The sequence below is a fragment of the Pinus tabuliformis genome, chromosome 7 (genome assembly GCF_031772625.1).
Source record: "Pinus tabuliformis cultivar Carrire ecotype Pingquan chromosome 7, CPIR1, whole genome shotgun sequence".
Lineage (NCBI taxonomy): Eukaryota > Viridiplantae > Streptophyta > Pinopsida > Pinales > Pinaceae > Pinus > Pinus tabuliformis.
In genome coordinates this window covers 1,620,175,779-1,620,195,974 of record NC_142293.1, presented here as the reverse complement: position 1 = coordinate 1,620,195,974, position 20,196 = coordinate 1,620,175,779, and the positions used below count along the sequence as shown (strand labels likewise).

The window sequence follows — 20,196 nt, the reverse complement described above, 5'->3', positions numbered from 1 at the left end:
TAGCTTTCTGTCCTCTATTTGGTTACCCCTACACCAATGAAATAGAGCTCGTATCCTCGCCCTTTTTGAGGCAACATACTTAACGTCACCTCGCTTCCACCTTGTTGTATTGAATTTCCCCACTTTGACAAGGCACTGATCCATAGCGAAGTCTCTCGGGTGCTTGGTTTCCAACTTTGGGGTAGGGGGCCCACGATGTAATATTTCTGACCTGCTGCCATGCCAACTGGGGTATTTCTAGGTGCTTCTAACTGTCATGCTTCCATTAAGCCTTGTTCCTCCACAAATGTGATGTGTATAATATGCCTCCATTAAGCCTTGTTCCTCCACAAACAAGCCTAGCATGTGATGTGTATAATAGTCGCTGGTAAGCGAGAAAATGGAAAATTATATTTTTTTTTGTTAATCTTTAGTTTATTATGGGAAAGCAAATTGTTGACCAAAAAACAATAAAAGATTTTGATCCATTCATTTTATGTTAAATAAAAATGTGATTTTATATTAAATATATAATATTTTATTTTTAAATAAATGTGATTTTATATTAAATATATAATATTCTGTTTTTAAATAAAATTAATTTAAATTTTAAATACAAATGTTTAGTTAAAAATATATTTTATTTTATATTTGAATAGTTAAATTATATGAGTGGAATCAAATCATTTTTAAATAGAATTATTTCTAACTAGATTATAGTTAAAAAAAATTAATTTATCAATTCATTTTAACATAAAAATATAATTGAAATTTTAAAATAAAAATATAATTGAAATTTTAAATATAGAAATTTTGAACAAAATTTTTTTTAGTTAAAATAATTTGATCTTCATACATATTATTTCAATCAAATAAACTAAAAATTATATGTACACCATTCATGTGTACAAATAAATATTGACATGCCACAACATAACTCTGGTTAACTGACCATTAAATTATAACAAATTTTGCTACTTTTAAAATTTATTAAACTTTCATTTTATTTTTAAATAATTTAAAAAAAAATCAAAATTCACATTCAAATCTATAAATAAAAATAAAGAATACTTACCCTAACTCAATCTTTGAAAGTATATATATATTGAAAGTGTGTATATATATATATATATTCGTTGAAGAAATCCTTTAAGATAAAACAATAATAAAAAGTGCTGATTATATAAGACCATAATATTAATATTGAGGATAGAACCCATTCGGATGGCATGCGAGCGAGGCAGTTGAAAAGATATAAAAAGATGAATCCCTTGGAAAACGTGAAATGATGTAAAGATTAACCTCATGGAAAACGTTACAGCCGGCCATAACGTAGGCGAATAATTTTCTTGCTCCAGACAAAGATTCACAGTGAAATCGTTAACAAAAATCAAATGTGGAGGTGGACCCTCCATTACACAACGTCGTCTCTCCACTATGCACCTCCATCTTGATGAACCAAACACCCAACACCAACTACAGCGTCACCATATAATGAGAAAAGCAATGCCACGTAGACAAGGTGATTACACATGCACAGAGTACACGTCACAGGAAGCAAGATGGTATCCCATGTCCATTATGGAGCAAAGCAGCATCGAATTTATAACAAATGGGCATCAACGTTGAAGTACAACAACCGCAAGAGTTAACACTCGTGGGTCGTCACTTGTCTCAGGGGCATCCTGTTGCTTAAACGTGGACCATGTTTTCCCTACCCAGGGGCATGGTGGCATATATAGCCCGTGTACAGGAACAGTTCTATGGGCGATGGGTGTGCGGGCTGTGCGGCGAAGCTGTGAAGAATGAGCTCTGCAGATCGGATGGGCTTATTGGGATGGAGGAGGCGCTGGAGGCCCATATGAGCTTCTATATGAACTTCAGAGCTAACCCAGTTGTGCGATTTATTGGGGCCGTGAGGCAGCTGCTAAAGAAGAGCCTCGATTCTTCCTCCTCGCCCAGAGGTGGCTGCTAAAGAAGAGCCTCGCTTGTTCTGTGGAATATTGGTACGGTGGGGTCAGAAAATCCGTTTGAGCCTTTTGAGGGTCAATCTCATTTAGAGCTGGGCATCACTTCCCTTAACCCATCCTGTCATGGGGGACTTTGTAAGGGAGATTCAAAGGGATGTTGTGTGAGCCATTCAAACGGCTCCATTTCGGACGGCGTGAGTCTTTTCGTGAGCAAAGTTTCATCTTTTACATGCACATTCACTTGTCTTGAATTTTGTTTTTGTAAGCCTGTTGGTGATAGTTCCTAATAAAAAAATTATAATAAAACTTATCATTAATAATATTTTGATATGAAATTATGGCTTTTGAAAGGATTTTTTTTAGCTAATAAAAGAATTATATATATCGCCAATCAAGGAGAAGAATTCTTCTCCGCACGGTGGTGAATGGAGACGATGAAGTTCATAGCTAGGGATGACAGTTGATATAAACAAATATTGATATTATAAATATACTTATTTTCATATACACAATATGTTTACTCTATCGGTTTGGCTAGGCAAATATCCGTATTCTAATGAGGCGGAGGAGTTGCTTTGAAAGTTAGAGAAATTTTGGTTATATTTAGATAAAACTCAGCAGGATTTTTGTAAATTCAAGTTAGAGTTGTTAAATTTCAAAATTTTAGGTGTTCTAGGAGTTTTCAGTGGTGCTGAACCCATTTCCATTATCAAAAACACAAGTCAAACACTATCTCTATAAGATTTTTTGAAATTTTTTTGCCTGGCCATTTTACTGTGCAAGTAATTTCTCGCCCGGTTAGATGACTCCGGACAAATATTGTTTATCGAAATGTTATTTTGGGCCAAATATAAATAAATATGATGATGATGATGATGATGGTTGTTAACGTCCACTGAGACCAAATAATGATCTATCGGACCTAAAAAGACAAATTATTTATTTTGATTTAAGATTTTATTCCGATGCTCAAACAGCTTGGAGAGAAGCCTCCCGAGTTCACTATACTTTTGGCATTGTAAAAGGCTAGAAAGGTCAGTATTGTAACACAGGTTGTGAAATTGAGATCTAATGTGGTTGTATGCAGGGAGATCTAATGTGGTTGTATGCAGGGCACTGGTTATATATAACACGTTTTTATTGCAATTATTATTAAAAATATTATTGTCGATAGTGTCCTAGATGGTGATCAGGTCCTATTATTCAAATAATTAAATTAAATTGAAAAGTCTAGATGAGATTGAGGCACCAAATTCTCATATGCAAGCTATGCAACACAAATTACACTGTTCGATAAAGATAATAATTAAATTAAATCGGAAGCTGTAGATGAGGCTGCGCCGCCAAATTCTAACACGCAAGCCATGCAACATAAATTATTAAATTAAATTGGGAGGTGTAGATGAGGTTGCGCCACCAAATTCTTGGATAATAATTAAATTAAATCGGAAGCTGTTATATATATATATATAACACGTTTTTATTGCAATTATTATTAAAAATATTATTGTCGATAGTGTCCTAGATGGTGATCAGGTCCTACTATTCAAATAATTAAATTAAATTGAAAGGTCTAGATGAGATTGAGGGACCAAATTCTCATATGCAAGCCATGCAACATAAATTACACTGTTCGATGAAGATAATAATTAAATTAAATCGGAAGCCGTAGATGAGGCTGCGCCACCAAATTCTAACATGCAAGCCATGCAACATAAATTATTAAACTAAATTGGAAGGTGTAGATGAGGTTGCGCTACCAAATTCTTGGATAATAATTAAATTAAATCGGAAGCTGTAGATGAGGCTGCGGCACCAAATTCTAACATGCAAGCCATGCAACATAAATTATTAAATTAAATTGGAAGGTGTGGATGAGGTTGCGCCACCAAATTCTAACGTGCAAGCCCTGCAACATCAATTACACCGTTAGATGAAGACGCGCCACCATATCCCACTGTGCAACCCATGTTTGCCAACATGCAGGTTCATAGTCTCTGCACTTTCACTCATGCTTTTCGACCATCTTCATTTGTTAGCAGCGTCACGTAACTTCCACCATTGCCTAATTTCCTTCTTCTTCATGATAGGGTCTGTTGAAGACGCCGTAACTTCTCCCAACACCCCCACACACCCATCACCCATTCGAACTCGTGATCTTGAGGACGTAGGGGACAGGGTCTTCTCCGACAAAGCGCTCACCTCCATGCAACCCTCTGCTTAAAGACTTGTGCCTTCTTCAGAGCTCTCTTATCGTTGGTATTATCATTGAAATCCATCTTTCTCTCTGCCACATGACATGCCTCGCTTCTTCTGCGATTAAAGTCGTTTGGTCTGTTTCATGCATTGCCACCACCGATCGCAGACTATAGGAAGACCCTTTGTTTTCTTTATTTCAACCGGAAATCAAAAAGATCAAAAATATATATATATATCAATATCACTTGTTTTCCTTTTTTCAAAAAAACTACGACGACACATATTGCAAGGTATCGATGATTTATTTTTTAATGTAATAGTTCCGATTTAATAGTTCAGTAATAAATTATGGAGGTGCAATTGTAAATAGGTCAACATCCACAGTGGGATTCTAAAAGGAATTTTATTTAGAAAAATTAATTATTTGTTGAAAATAAATAATATAAATAAATTATTATAATTTTTATATATTTTAAAATGATATATTAATATAAATTATTGGTTTTATTTAAATTTATTTGAAAAAGAATTGTAGTTTATTAATTTTAATTTGAGTTTTTGAAAAGTGAGAAACACACTTACAAATTTTATTTATAAATATTTATGAAGATTTTAACTTAGTTTATAGATTCAAAACAAAATTTAAAGAAATAGCAAAGAACTTATCTAATATTGAGTTAATAATTCCTAAGATATGATAATTTGTAATGCAATTAATAAATGGTCAATCTCTGGCGACATGATTTGTATTCATGGCTTAGCAAGATTGTTGTGAATTATATTTTGGCCTCCTAACTAATCACCAACCTAATTTTCACAACAAACCTATTACTTTAACTATAAGCCTTGACATACACACTAAACACATATAATATTTATAAATAAACCAGCTTAGATCTCTTTAACACCGGATCTATCATGAGCCAGGAGGGATCAAATCCCTTGGCATGCAAACCTTCTTTTTGGAGTTTAGAACTTGAGGAAAAGTTTGCATCTCGAGGGATTTGATCCCTCTCGCTGCATGATAGAAGAGAGACAATTTTTATATGTGTATGTAATTGTTTATTAGTAATTAGTTGGTGGTGAAGAAGAGAGACAATATTGTCAATACAAACGATTGATACTACACATCTATTTCATTTAGATTTAGGTATCTATTTAATTTAATTTTAGGTATCACAACTTCTGTCCCTCGAGGTATTACTAAATATATCTTGAAGAGTAATTTTAATAATTTACTACATCAAGATTACACTTGAAATAATTTGTTTCTTTGCTAACATATGTAATAATTTATTTCCTGCAAGAATATTTTGATGATTTTTTTTTATCTATAGTCTATTTTGCAAACTCAAGAAATAATGAATTTTTTAATTTTCTTTTAATGAGTGGCCAGATTATTAAAATATTTACATTATTTTTTTCTCCAAACAATTATCACGTCTCCTTCAAGAATATTTTGATTTGTTTTGAATGTTTATAAATATATATTTTCCTCTTATAAATATTTTGAATACATTGTTGTATGTAATTATCTATTAGTAATTTTGAATATATTTTGAATATATGTAATTGTCTATTAGTAATTAGTTGGTGCTAAAGAAGGGAAACGATCTTTCCAAGGATTATTTTTCACTTTGCAGGAGGATTGGTTTTGCACACCTATTCCATTTGAATTCTAGGTATAACAACTTTTTACAACGAATTAATTCTTAATATCATCGTATTATTAAATATATCTTCTAAAATGTTTTTTTAAATAATCTATAGCCTCAAGATTAACAACATCTAATGCATCTAATGCAATAAATCAAATAGGATTATAAAAAAACGTTATATTGAAATCAATGCATATAATGCAAGCAGTAAAATGAGATTAGAAATCAAAATTTACACTGAATTGAATGAATCTAATGCAAGAAATCAAATAGGATTAAAAATCCACATCTACACTGAAATTAATGCATCTAGTTCAAGCAAACAAATAGGATTAGAATTCGACATCTACGCTGAAATCAATGCATCTAGCACAAGCAATCAAATAGGATTATAAATCAACATCTACAATGAAGTCAATGCATTTAGTGAAAACAATCAAATATAATTAGAAATCAAAATATACACTGAAATCAATGTATCTAGTGCAAGCAATCAAATGGGATTAGAAATCATCATCACCATTGAAATCAATGCATCTAGTGCAAGAAATCTTCTTCCCTTGCACCCCCCTCAATATAGTCTTGAAAAATACTTGTAATAATTTACAGCCTCAAGATTAACAACATCTAATCCATCTTATTCATGCAATCAAATAGGAATACAAAATATCGACATTGAAATATATGCATCTAATGTAAGCAATCAAATAAAATTAGAAATCAGCATCTACACTGAAATCAATGCAACTAGTGCAAACAATAAAATATAATTAAAATCAGCATTTACACTAAAATCAATGCATCTAGTTCAAGAAATCAAATATAATTAGAAATCAACATCTACATTAAAATTAATGCATCTAGATTAACCAATCAAATGGGATTAGAAATCAACATCTACACTGAAATCAATCAATGCATTTAGTGCAAGCAATCAAATATAATTACATCTATTCTCAAATCAATGCATCTAGTGCAAGCAATAAAATAGGATTAGAAATAATCATCTGCGCTGAAATCAATGCATTTAGTTCAAGAAATTTTCTTCCCTTTGTCCCTCCTAAGCTTATATCTATATCTCCCTCCATCTACCCTTATTTATCTCTCTATCTCATCCCCCCCAAAGACACTTTATCTCTCTCCATATTTATCTATCTCTTCCTCCCTCCCTCTCTCTTTCTATCTCTCTCTTCCTCCCTCTGTTCACCTCCCATTTATATCTCTATCTCCCTCTGCCGCTCCTTTGTCTCTCAATATCGCCGTTGAAACATACACACTCTTTCGCCATATCCCTCTCTCTTCCCCTTCCTCTCCCTCTCTCTTCCGCTTCTCTCCCTCTCTCCCCTTTTATCTCTCTTCCCTCCTTCTCTCCCCTCTCCCTCTCTCTCTATCTCCCTTATCACTCCCTCTCTCTCTCCACCTTTCTAACTGTATGTTTTTCCTCTTACCTCCCTCTCTCTCCCCCTCCAACTCCATGTTTGTCTCCCTCCTTCTCTCCTTCTTGTTGATTTCTAGTAATATCGTATGTGCTCCAAGTTTCAAAATTTGAAGGGAGGCTTAGACACATGCATTCTCCAATAAGAAGAAATTGTTTTGGGAAATTCCACCCGAAGGCAGTTTTATTAAAATAATTAACTTTTTTAATGGGACCCTAAGTCTAAACTTAGGAAATTAAAATAATTAAAGGGTATTAATCTAAAGTGTGGGTGAAACTTCTATAAGAAGGGGAATATCAAGTCAATATGATCCCAACCATTGATTAGAATCTAATCTCAATCGTTGATTGATCAACGAGAGGATTATAATAGAAGGCTTGATGGGCACTTAGAGAACACAGAGAGGGAAGATCAGAAGTTCGATTTTCTGAAGCACAACAGCTACCGGAGAGATTTTCGATAGTGATCTTTTGCAGTGAAGGATAGGGATAGTTTTAGTTGGAGATTTCTCCTGATCCGGGAATACTCAACAGAGGAGATAGAGAAATATCCGGGAGAGGAAGCATTGAGCCAGAAGAGGCTGACACAGAGCTACACAGGGCCATGCAAAGGTAGCATAGGTTGATGCAGAGGTAGCACAGAAGCCTTGAGGGGGTTCAAAATTTGTTGGAGGGTTCGATTTCTATAGCTGGAAGTCGGGGTGTGAGACCAGGTGAGAAGAAGTATGAACCTCAGAGGCAAATTGATAAGCCAAGAAGAGTGATGCAGTTCCTAGATAGTGTAACGTTGGGTTGACATAGACACTATGCAGAGGTAGTTGAGAGGCAGTCAGGGGCTGTTCATTCAAGGGTTGGATTTCCAATGATAGTGTGAGGTAACCTCACTTATCTCTTTTTCAGTGATATTCTTTGTAACTCGATTGTTAGGAAGAGATTCAGATATTGTATTCTTAAATTATTACTGCATAATAATAAAACCCTCAGAATTGTTGCACCGGTTTTCCCGCATTTGGTTTTTCTGGGGACATTTGTCCAAAAATAATTCTGTAGATGTGTGTTGTATCTATTTCCTTTTCATTTAATTGTTTCCACTTATAATTTAAATGGTTGGACTGTAGTGTATTAGTTTCGCTATTTACTGTACAAAAAAATAAATAACTTGATTCAGAAATTAAGAAGTAGGAGAAACTTAATCAGTTGTTGCAGTAGAAGTTTGGGCATCCAAATTTTCACATAGTATCAAAGTTGCAAGTGAAGAAAGAAGAGAAAAGTTGGAAGACCCTACGCTGAAGGAAGAAAATAATTCAAAATTCCTGCAGAGGCAACAATTCAAATCCCGAGAGTGTTTATGCCGTTCAGTCCAAGAGGGCAAGATTTTTGTCGTAAATCTTTCTCTGAGTGAGTCCATAGAGAGGTAAGATTTCCAGTTCGAGATTTGTAACTGACAGAGGGAGCAGCGCAGCAAAAGCTTCAGCGAAGAGGGGTTTTCTGGTGGGATGCAGTTTTTTGCAGGCAGTTTCTAGGTAGAAAGATGTCAGAGGGAAGAGAGACACACAGTTGAGGGAATTATTCCACAAAGGAATTCTAACCAAGGAGTCTGAATTCTCACTAGTTGAGCAACATCGAAGAGGGGAAAATATAAAAGCTCTGTGCATGCGAGTCCAGTGTTGCGCAGAGGAGAGAGGAGGTTATTCGACTTTTTTGCAGGGCAGAGATGGTAGCCAGTGGACTCAGAGATCAGGATAGGCTGGATGGGGAATCCAAATATGCGATCTGGAAGGCAAGAATGTCATGCCTCCTAAATGAGTATTTTCTCAAATTCTACGTTGACAGTGTGGTAGCTGAGCCCATAGATCCAGATCAGTTCAAGAAGTACAAGGGAGAAATGGCAAAGATAAAAATAATGATCCTCAATGGAGTGAAGGATCATATAGTCTGCCACATAGCTAGTAGGAACACTGCCAAGGAGATGTGGGATGCATTGTCGACGTTGTATCAAGGATCTTCCGAGCAGCGGAAGATGTACCTGGAGAAGAAGATGAGATCTACGTAGATGCAGAAGGGGAAACGCATTGATCCATTCCTCATGAAGCTTCAGGAGACCTTAGATGAATTGGCAGCTATGGGGTCAACACCTCAAGGTTCTGAGATGGTAATACTAGCCCTAAATTCAGTATCTGAGGAGTGGCAAGTCTTTGTCCAGAGCATCATGGGCAGGGCGATTTTGCTAAACTGGGATGAGATGTGGCAAGTTCTTAAGCAAGAGGAGATGAGCAGGGCCTTGGTTAAGTGTAAACTTGATAGAAGCAACAAAAGTGAGTTGAAGCCCAAGGAGGAGGATGAGAATGCAACTCTTGCATCCAAGGGGTAGCAGAAGGAATGGAAGAAGAAGAAATATGTTTTGAAGATCAAATGCTTTAGGTGTGGTGAATTCGGTCACTACGCAATACATTGTCCTCTCAAGAGGAAGGAAAAAGATGAGAAGCATGATTCAAAGGTTGCATCTGCAAATATTAAGGAGGATGAGTTTTCCATAACAACCGAGATACCTCCAGGAGGAGGTGGACTGATTTAGATTTGTAGTTGAAAAGAGCTACAAATGGGCAGGCTCCTTGAGGATCCCACCTCTCAAATAAGTTCCTTGCTACGGGAGCCCAAAACAGAAGTAGAAGGATGGATCAAGCCAGTTGCTGCAGAGGAGAGCCAAAGTGATAGTTGTAGTGTCTAGTAGCACCAGAGACTGGGCAGAGCATAGCAGAGTTGGTAATAGTGTAAATGGCACAGAGTAGAGGTCAGCAACAGCAAAGAGGGTTCAGAGGGTCGGCGTAGAGACTAGCAGCAGTAAGACTCCAGCAACGAGATGCATCATACTAAACACTAGTTCAGAATTTGGGATGATTTTTCGTTGCTGATGTAGTAGCAACAACAGTTGGAGAAGGTTGCAGTGCAGATGCAGTTTGCAATGGTAGTGCCAGTAGCAGCACGGGTCCATAATTGAGAGGGAGTTGCAGTAAGAATGAAATTTTGACAATGGCAGGGTTAATATCAGTACAGATGCAACATTTTCATAGTAGTTGATGCATAGGATGTCAAAAATAAAAAACGTAGAAGGAGATTTTACATAACAGAATGATGTTTTAGCAGGATGCATTGCTAGAGCACATTCCTCGCTAAGAGGGAGTGTTAAATTCTTGTAGCATTAGATGTGCTCTAAGTCTCAATATTTGTAGAGCGGCTTAGACACATGAATTCTCCAATACCTAGAAATCGTTTTCGGAAATTCCACCAGGAGGCAGTTTTATTAAAATAATTAATTATTTTTAATGGGACCCTAAGTCTAAACTTAAGAAATTAAAATAATTAAAGGGTATTAATCTAAACCGTGAGTGAAACTTCTAAAAGAAGGTGGATATCAAGTCAATATGATCCTAGCCATTGATTAGAATCTAATCTGGTTTATTTATTGATCAACAAGAGGATTATAAGAGAAGGCTTGATGGGCATTTGGAGAACACACAGAGGGGAGATCAGAAGTTCGATTTTCTAAAGCAGAGCAGCTGTTGGAGAGATTTTCATGAGTGATATTTTGCAGTGAGGGGTAGGGATAGTTCCGGTTGGTTATTTCTCTAATCTATAAATACTCAGCAGAGGAGGCAGAGAGAGATCCAGGAGAGGAAGCGCTGAGCCAGAAGAGTCAGAGGCAGCGTAGGCTAATGCAAAGGTAGTGCATAAGCCTTGAGGGAGTTCAAAATTTGTCGGAGGGTTCGATTTCTATAGCTCAAAGTCGAGGTGTGAGACCGGGAGTGCAGAAGTCTAAATCTCAGAGGAAAATTGATCAGCTAGGAATAGTGACATAGGTCCTAGATAGTGTGACACTGGGTTTATGGAGACATTTTGTAGAGGCAACGCATATGTAGCCAGGAGCTATTAACTCAAGGGATGGATCAACCGGGATTTCCAGTGGTAATGTGATGTAACCTCACTTATCTCTCTGTTAGTGATATTTTCTGTAACTGGATTATCAGGAAGACATCCAAATATTGTATTCAGAAATTACTACTGCATAATAATAAAACCCTCATCACTGTTGCACCATTTTCTCACATTGGGTTTTTCCAGGGACATTTATCCAAAAAGAATTGTGTAGATGTGTGTTGTATCTCTTTCCTGTTCAGTTTCTTGTTTCCACTTATAATTTAAATGGTGTAGACGACATTGTATTAGTTTCGTTATTCACTGTAGGAAACAATAAGTAACTTGATTCAGAAATTAACAACTAGGATAAACTTAATCAGTTGTTGTAGTAGAAATTTGGGCATCCAAATTTTCACACTTCTCTCTCTCGTGTCTTGTCTCTTTTCCTTCCTCTCTCTCCCTTTCTCTCCCACCTCCCTCTGTCTCCCCCCCTCTCTATCTTCGCTCTCCAACTTTATTACTATATCCCTCCCTCTTTCCTTCTCTCTCTTTCTCTCTCCCAGTCCTTCCATCTCTCCTTCGTTTACTTTCTATCTCACCCAAAAACATACAAACTCTCTCTTCATCTCTCCCTTATCACTCCCTCTCTCTCATTCTCTCCCCCCTTCCTTCCCTCCCCTTCTTTGTCTCTCTATCTCACGCAAAAACATACAAACTCTCTCTTCATCTCTCCCTTATCACTCCCTCTCTCTATGTCTTTCTTATTCACTCCCTCTCTCCCCGTCCAAATCCATCTATCTCTCCCTTTCTCTCTCTACCTTTCTCTCTCCTCTCTCTCAAGTCCTCTCTTTGCTCCTTCCCCTCTCTCCCTTTCTCTCCCACCTCCCTCTCTCTCCCCCCATCTCTCTCTCTCTCTCCCCCTCTCTCTCTCCAACCTTGTCACTATCTCCCTCCCTCTCTCCTCCTCACTCCCTCATCTATCTTTGTGTCTCCCTCTGTCACTCCTCTCTTTCTCTCTCTTACTTCATTCCTCCTCTCCCCTCTCCTTCATTTTAACTAAGTCTCCCCTTGTCACTCCCTCTATCTCTCCATGTTTTTGTTCTTCCCTTCATATATATCTAGATTTAATATATATCATGATATATTAATATATATATTATAATATATAAAATTGAATATCATATTAAAATTACAACTATATTAATCCAAAGTAATTGAATTTAATAATATTAATATGATATTTAATCTTAATCTTAATATTAATTTTTTAATATCAAAATTAATTTTAATGATGTTTTTTCATGGCATGATAATATTTATAATAAAACTTCATCAAATTAATATTTTCAAATATTACAATTTTGATGTGGAAATATTTATATCTTTAAAGATTTTAATATATCCATAGAATATGGTTTTTCTTTTTAAAGATTCATTTTACAAATATTTAATTAAAAGAAATATTAAAATATTTTGGAGCAGGATTTTGATTGTTTGTGTTGAATTAGCCTTTTTCCTTTGATTTAAGAAATGGTATTGGCTTTAGTAAAGAGTAAATATGTTTAAAATTTTACCTAATTTAGAAATTTAATGTGGTAAAATTTTTTGTTAAAGGTAAATTTATGATCCATTCAAATTCACATATATGATAAAACAACTATTAAATGGATGAGATAATTATTATCCATTCAAATTATATAAATAATACATAATTATATCTTAATAATTAATCTTAACACATTAATAAGATTAAAAAGTTATACATAATCTAAATATTCAAGATATATATAATTTGAGATTCAAGGTAATGTTTTCGCTGACATTATTGAATTTTATTATTATTATTTTTTGAGGACTGACATACTCACACATCGGGGTGACACTGGGTTGTAGAATGCACCTCTCAGCACAATAATTATTAAATTAAAATAGTATTTTTTTTTAAATTTAAATAATTCTTTATTAAAATTAAATTAAAAAAATATTGAAGATTATCAACAATATAGTTAATTAAATTACAAAAATTATTATATCTATGTCGTCATTTTATTAATAAAAAAGATGTATTATATCATTTTATTTTTAAAGTATTTTAATAATATAAAAAAGTTTGATTATTCCTAAAATAATGAGTCACAACAGTACAAATGTGTTTAATGGTTATGTGGAGAGGTATTCTCCAATCCAATATGGAAGAGATGTTGTAAGGTTATGTTATGTGATGCTATGTAAACATTTTGAATCAATCAAATTACATAACAATCAAAATAAAAATAAAATACAATTAAAGAAATAAATAAAATATAAAAAGAAAAATAATAATTATATTATTAATTAAAAAATTTTGACTAGGTCAAAGTACATACAAATAAAAATAAAAATAAAATAGAATTATAATTATAATTATCAATTATTAATAATTAAACTAGTCTATATCCCTGTTAACTTTGGCTCTTTCAAGAGATGAGAGAGATCAAATCCATTGGTATATCTAGAGTTAAGATGGATCTAGGCTGGTGTACGCTCACTGATCCATAGCTTGGCTACGTTATTAGGGCTTAATCCCATTGAAACATCACCTGCCTCATAGACATGGAAGGAGGTATAAAAAAATTCCAACTTTTTTATTTGTATTTTTTTTTAATTTAATAATTTAAGGTTTAATAATGTATATCTTTTTGAATTTAGGCTTATATGATCCATATTATGAATGTTGAGATCTTTGGATAAAAATCACATAGGAAACTTTTTGTTGATGTCTTGGTGGCGTTTCAAACCATCTAATATGGTTCATCATTTGGACAAGATGGAGAATGAGATCACGGAACTAGATTAAATAGAGAGATCAATGTAGAGACCTTTAATATTTTCAAACCATCTAGTGTGGTTCATTGTATCTACAAGATGGAGAATGAGATCATAGAACCAGATAAATTAGATAGATAATGTAGAGTCCTTAAATATCTTTAACGGTTAGGATGAAACAACTAGTTTTGAAAAAAAAAATTAGACTATTAAAATGGACTTAAGTCAAATATTTAGCTTTAGATTAAGTCAAAATTTAGATTAAAATATAAATAAATAAGAATTAAATTAACTTAATTGGAATATAATGTTTTATAAGATAATATTTAATGTATAAAGTCAAATATTTAAATTAAAATATAAATAAATAAGAATTAATTAATTAATTATGAAGTTTTGGTCAAGAATAAAATTTTATTCTTATTTATTTATATTTTAATCTAAATATTTGACTCAATCTAAATCTAAACATTTGACTTAATATTTGAGCAATACTTACTAATTAATTTAATTTTTATTTATTTATATCTTAATCTAAATATTTGACTTTATACATTAAAATGTTATCTCATAAAACATTTTATTCCAATTGATTTAATTTAATTCTTATTTATTTATATTTTAATCTAAACTTTGACTTAATCTAAATCTAAATATTTGACTTAAGTCCATTTTAACAGTCCAAAAAATAATTTTCAAAAATAATTCTTTCATCCTAACCGTTAAAGATATTAAAAGTCTCTACATTGTTCTCTCTATTTAATTTGGTTACATGATAAACCTACATGGTTTGAAACACATCCACAAAAAATTTCCTACGTGATTTTTACTGATCTCAACATTCAATGTTTATCTTTTTAAAGATGATGTAAGATTAAGTAATATATTTATAATTTTCGAGAAGGAGGTGACTAATATAGTTTTTCATTTAGCTTGGAGTGTTAGCTTAATTGTTCTAGTCTTGTAGTTAAAGGTCACTGGTTCAATTCTCAATTCTCTCAGGGTCAAGCTTCATGGTTGAGCATAGATATTCCTTGAATACTTAGTGAACCACATAGAAAAGAGAATATAATTTTCATTTTAAAAATATTTTGGATTATAATACATAAATTTATCATAATTATTTAATTTAATAATTAAATTTTAATAAGAATAATATTTGGATTGGTATATAGAATTAAAACTAGAAATTGTGCCACATGTTGCAAAGGTAAGGCAATAGCATAGGAAACAATAGCAAAGAAAAAACAAGTAATTTTTTTATGCAATTTTATTTCTTTACTAGATATTCATCATAAACATGTTAATTGTGGGATTTTTATTTAGTAATTCTAAAGGCATGTATATCAAAACCTCATCTTCAAAAATATGTATATGCTCAATAAAATGTACCCAACCCTACCAATAAAAATATTAGTAATAAAGAGAAGAATAAGAAAATGAAAAACAAATGACCAAAATCAAATGTAAGAGAATCTCGAAAACTAAAAACAACCTAATAATAACTCTAAAAGAATCTAGAAAACTAAAAACAACAACCTAATAACATTAGCGACAACCAAAACACTACAAATCAGGGTTAAGATTATAATCTCCAACAAGCTTAAGGTAATAAACTCTAACTGTAACAAATAACCCTTTATATTGAACACAATCTTTCGTTCGGATATAGGTAACCTTGGTTTTTGTTTGGTTTTATATATCAGCTCGGAAATTTGTTTTCCATTTCCAGTTTTTAATTTGCATTATATAGAAATGTAAATGCATGAGGTGCCATTATTGTTACTTTCCACTGGTTGCTTTTGTTATTAGTGCTCCACCTCTAAGATCGTGAATGTGCAATTGTTCACCTGTAATTCCCTCATTTCTAGTTGTTCCTGTATCACTAATTCTTGCATATGTAAGTCTAGTTAACCTTTCCCGTTGTTTATAAAAGTGATGTATGTTATGCGTTGTTCTGGTCTTTGCTAGTGTTCCTACATCTTAATAGCAAATCCAGAAGATGTATGTACATGCCCTCAAAAATAAGAAAATAAATTACAAATAACATATTAAATAAAACAATGTTCTTATACCTTTAACCACTTCCAATCCTAAAGAAAGAACTTAGACTCCTGCATATGATTCTTCGCTAATGTAAAATGGATTGAAAGGAACTCTGGATTCTCTTCAAACCATTGTTTGAATGTAAGCTAAGTTATTTTACTTTCAATAAGTCACAACCAACAAAATATATGTATATGTGAAAAAATATGTTGTATGTATAAAGATTAACCATCCCCTCCTATAGTCATCTTATTGTTCTTGATTGTTGAGTTTTCTCTTCACATTTAAAAGCAACTTGATACAAATTCATTTTGTGATATTGGTCGTATTTTCACCCATAGTAGAAGAAATGTAGTTTTTGGCAGGTTAGTGTAATGCACATCTGAACCATTCCAACGAGTTACTTCCTTATGGAATTTTTTCTTCGCTTTTAGAACCATAACCTCATTCATTGGAAATAATTAAATCTAATAGATCTTCAAGCAAAAGTTGAATACTTTTGAAAGAAAACCATGGTTATCTGAAGTTGTATTTATATCTCCAGTATTGTATTTATCGACATTTTTTAGAATAGGAAAAACCAACTTCAATTGGTAAATCTAGATAGATAATATTTGAGACCTTGGATTGCACTAATTGCCTGAAACTATTATTAACTATTAATTTAACTACGGACTATTATTCAATCATTTAATATTAAATAAAGGTGCAAAGTGGTGCAAGGTGACATTTAAATAAAGGTGCAAAGTGGCATTTGGAAAGTTTTTCTCAAAAATAATGTTTTACGGTCTAATTATTGTAATATGTTTAGTTTTTTTGTGGTTTATCGTCTTCATAAATCAGTGACTATTAGTAAAATATTTATATTACCCAAATCTACCTAAAAAGATCATTTCCTACTCACATGACTTGTCAATAACAAAAATGCTCTAGTAACAAGACTCCACCACCTAAACTAACCCTTAGAAATAATATGTTTAATTTATTATTATAATAAATTTTTATTTTTATAAAATTAAATAATTATTTTATAAATATAGATTATTGATATTATTTTTTCAATATTTTACAATGTATTTTTAATATTATGAAAAATATAATAATTATTTTACTAAAAACATCTGTGCAATATTTTGGTTAAAATATATATTGTTGAATTGAACACATATCAAAAATATATAGTTGAATCGAATACATATTAATAGTGGTGAATAAGAATGTTATTTATAAGAATCATGTCACTAACAATTTATGTTTTGTTTATGCTTTGGCTTTTGATGAGCATTTTTCATGCTATGGATTTTTGTTGAGGAAGTATAGTGCTTAGTTTGTTAAACATTTAAATTTGATATTTTAGTTAAAATTGTGTATCTATGTATAAAGGGTTTTAACATGTTTCATATAAAGGGTTTTAACATGTTTCATTTTATTGATTAGATTTTTTTTTTGTACATTTTCATGGATTGTGATTTATATGTGTATATTTGTTGTTAGTTTGAATGTTTTTTTATTCGAGAGAACTCAAGTATTTAGATTCAAGTTAAAGGTCCAATAATATTGGGAAATATTGTTGATTGTGTATAATATTTCATTTTATAAATAAAATTAGTATTATTTTAATTGTGGTAAAAAAAATTAAAAATTAAAAAATAGAAAAAAAAATTTATTGTTTGAAATATATATATATAATTTGATGAGAATGTTAATTCAAATTTTTTTAGAACGTCTTATAAAGCAAAAAAATTATTGAAAATTTTACAAAATCATTTGGTTAATATTTTTTTTAACATATCTACAATAGATGAACTATGTATGGGTGGTTGGACATATTAAATATTTCAACTTATCCAAGATGGCGTGGATCTTAGGTATTTTAGGTGATCATATGAAAGGTATTTGGTGTATCTAGCATCCCAGGTTAAGGAAGTTTTCTCCTCTTAGTAAATATTTTTTTTGTGTTAATTAGTAACTATTAATTAACATATATATGATATTTTGGCATGATTTTGTATCCCACGACCATGATATATTTTCCAAGGGCACAAAAACCAGGTTTAATTAACAAAATCATAATAAATTTCAAATAAAATAAGGAAAATCATTTCCAAATACTAGTGCATACCTTGATAAGAGTATCTCGACAAAGATTCATTCGGGCAAGGAAATCATGACCAATTTGTACCTACTCAATATTTTTTAAGTGACTTCTACCTTTGCTGTTATCCACTTGAACTATTTCTTTCTTAGCCACCAAATCATAACCTACCCACAGATAAATGACTTTTGAAAACTCTGCATCCCAACGGGCTTTGCTTAGGGATAATAAAATGAAAATTGCTTTAGAACCAAGATAGTCGGCATCAAACATGTCATTTTTTCTTTCTTGGGCCACTCATACAAAATTTGACACTTTAATTCATGGTTAGTGTTCTCCTTCAATATACTTGCATGGGGCAAGTCACTTTCGAGAGGGGAAGGATCAAAGATATCTTGCGCAGGTGATGACGCTTCTAACATTGAAATATATAGCTCATTTTAACGATTGTATATTTTTCTAGGCCAAATATCTTCATTGCATGTACCCTTTTCTCAAACTACAAGTGAAACCCATGTTTGGATTTGTGATACCACGAGGCTTTTTTAACACACTGAAATGCATCTTCAAAGCTCTGACCTTTTCTCCACATGAGATATGCAATTACCAAGGAGGTTGAAATGTTGAGTTCCCTTTCCCAACGGCCGCCGATAATCTAGAAATCAATTACAGTCATTTCCTTAAATTAAGGAAACCAACTGCAGTTATTTCCTTCAATTATAGAAACTATTTTCAATTAATTAATTTTTTGTTGGGAGCTCCTCGAATAGTCCGTTACTCCCTTTGCAGTTCTCTACCATAATCTGTGGAACACTTGACACATAGCCAACAGAAGCTTGATGGAAGCTTGGCTATAAATACTTTTCTTTGGTCCCCAAGCTCACTCATTCAATCCCCTTCAGCCTTACACCATAAAGTTAGAGTGAGTAGATCTTGGAAGTGCCACAAGGATGAGAGATTTTAGGTGAACTGTGCAAGATTGCAGAAAAATGTTTTAGTGGCATGTTGTGAAGCAGGTGGACCATACAATTTCAACAACAGTATTTTTGGATGGAACATTCACAAGCTCGCCCCTAAACACACTCTGCTCTTCACTTCCCTCTTCTCTTCCTTCATCTCGTGTTTTCTTTGCGTTGTGTAGTGTAATGTTTGCTATTGCTTTATATCATCACACAAAATAGTGGTGGAATTTTCCTTCACTGCGAGCAGATTTTTCATGAAGAGAAGGTGTGATAGAGTTCCAATGTTATTAAAGGCTGGAGAGAGGTTTTTTCACGTGTTGCAGAGAAAAGCGGTTTTGAGCTACAGACGTGTAACGGAAATTCTGTGCCATAAAGTAGCATAAATTCTGCCAATCTATTACTGCTTCAGCTCAGGACTGAATTACAGCTCATGGGCTATGCGGACTACTGGTTTTGGGGAAGGGACTGCCTTAAGCGTAGCGGAAAGTCTGGTACCGGAGTGTGAGTAGCATCAATGGTCGGAGGTATGATTTTTTGGGTATTAAAGTTTTTCGATTCTTTTAAGTGTTTATTTTATATTATAAAATCGTTATTATGCTAACATGAAAAAGACACTCCTTGCAAGAAATACACAAGAACTCTGCCACTTAGTCCTCTTAGCTCCTCAAAATAATCAAACACATCCTAAAAAATACTTGTGATGTCTTCGGAAGGGCTATCTTGCAATCACAATGTATTGTACACCAAATCTGACTTAAGATATTCTAGACAAACAAAAACAACACAATTCAATACGTGATTTATGCCATTCTCACCGAGAACCTCTATATTTCTGGCAATAGCATCAATTTCGAGATATGTTCTGCAACCCTTCAACATTCCTTACTGAACAATGAAAATTTATCCCTCTTCAGTTGTGACTTTGTTGGCAGAGTATTTCGTTGAACTGATCCTAAGTCAAGTTTAATGCATGGGCTATTTATTTTTCCTGCATTTCTCTTGGCCTTATGTGTGGTAGGATTCAACCATTCTCCAATGTCGTCGGATCTTGCTTTAGGAAAACTCTTAGCAATGAAACAAGAGTGATGTTCTTTTCGGAGATTAGAAGCTTCATAACTCAGAAAAATGTAAC

The 20,196-nt window shown here is 33.0% G+C and overlaps 1 protein-coding gene across 1 annotated transcript in view; it reads left to right on the top strand.

Annotated features, from left to right (window-relative positions):
* LOC149254429 (uncharacterized) overlaps positions 1 to 2,181 on the top strand; it is a 45,725-nt gene extending 43,544 nt beyond the window's left edge. Inside the window, exon 3 of the mRNA XM_089454778.1 lies at positions 1,702 to 2,181. Within this exon, the coding sequence (XP_089310904.1) occupies positions 1,702 to 1,954 (253 nt within the window). The 3' untranslated portion in view covers positions 1,955 to 2,181. The remainder of the gene's footprint in view (positions 1 to 1,701) is intronic.
* Positions 2,182 to 20,196: the final 18,015 nt, after the last annotated feature.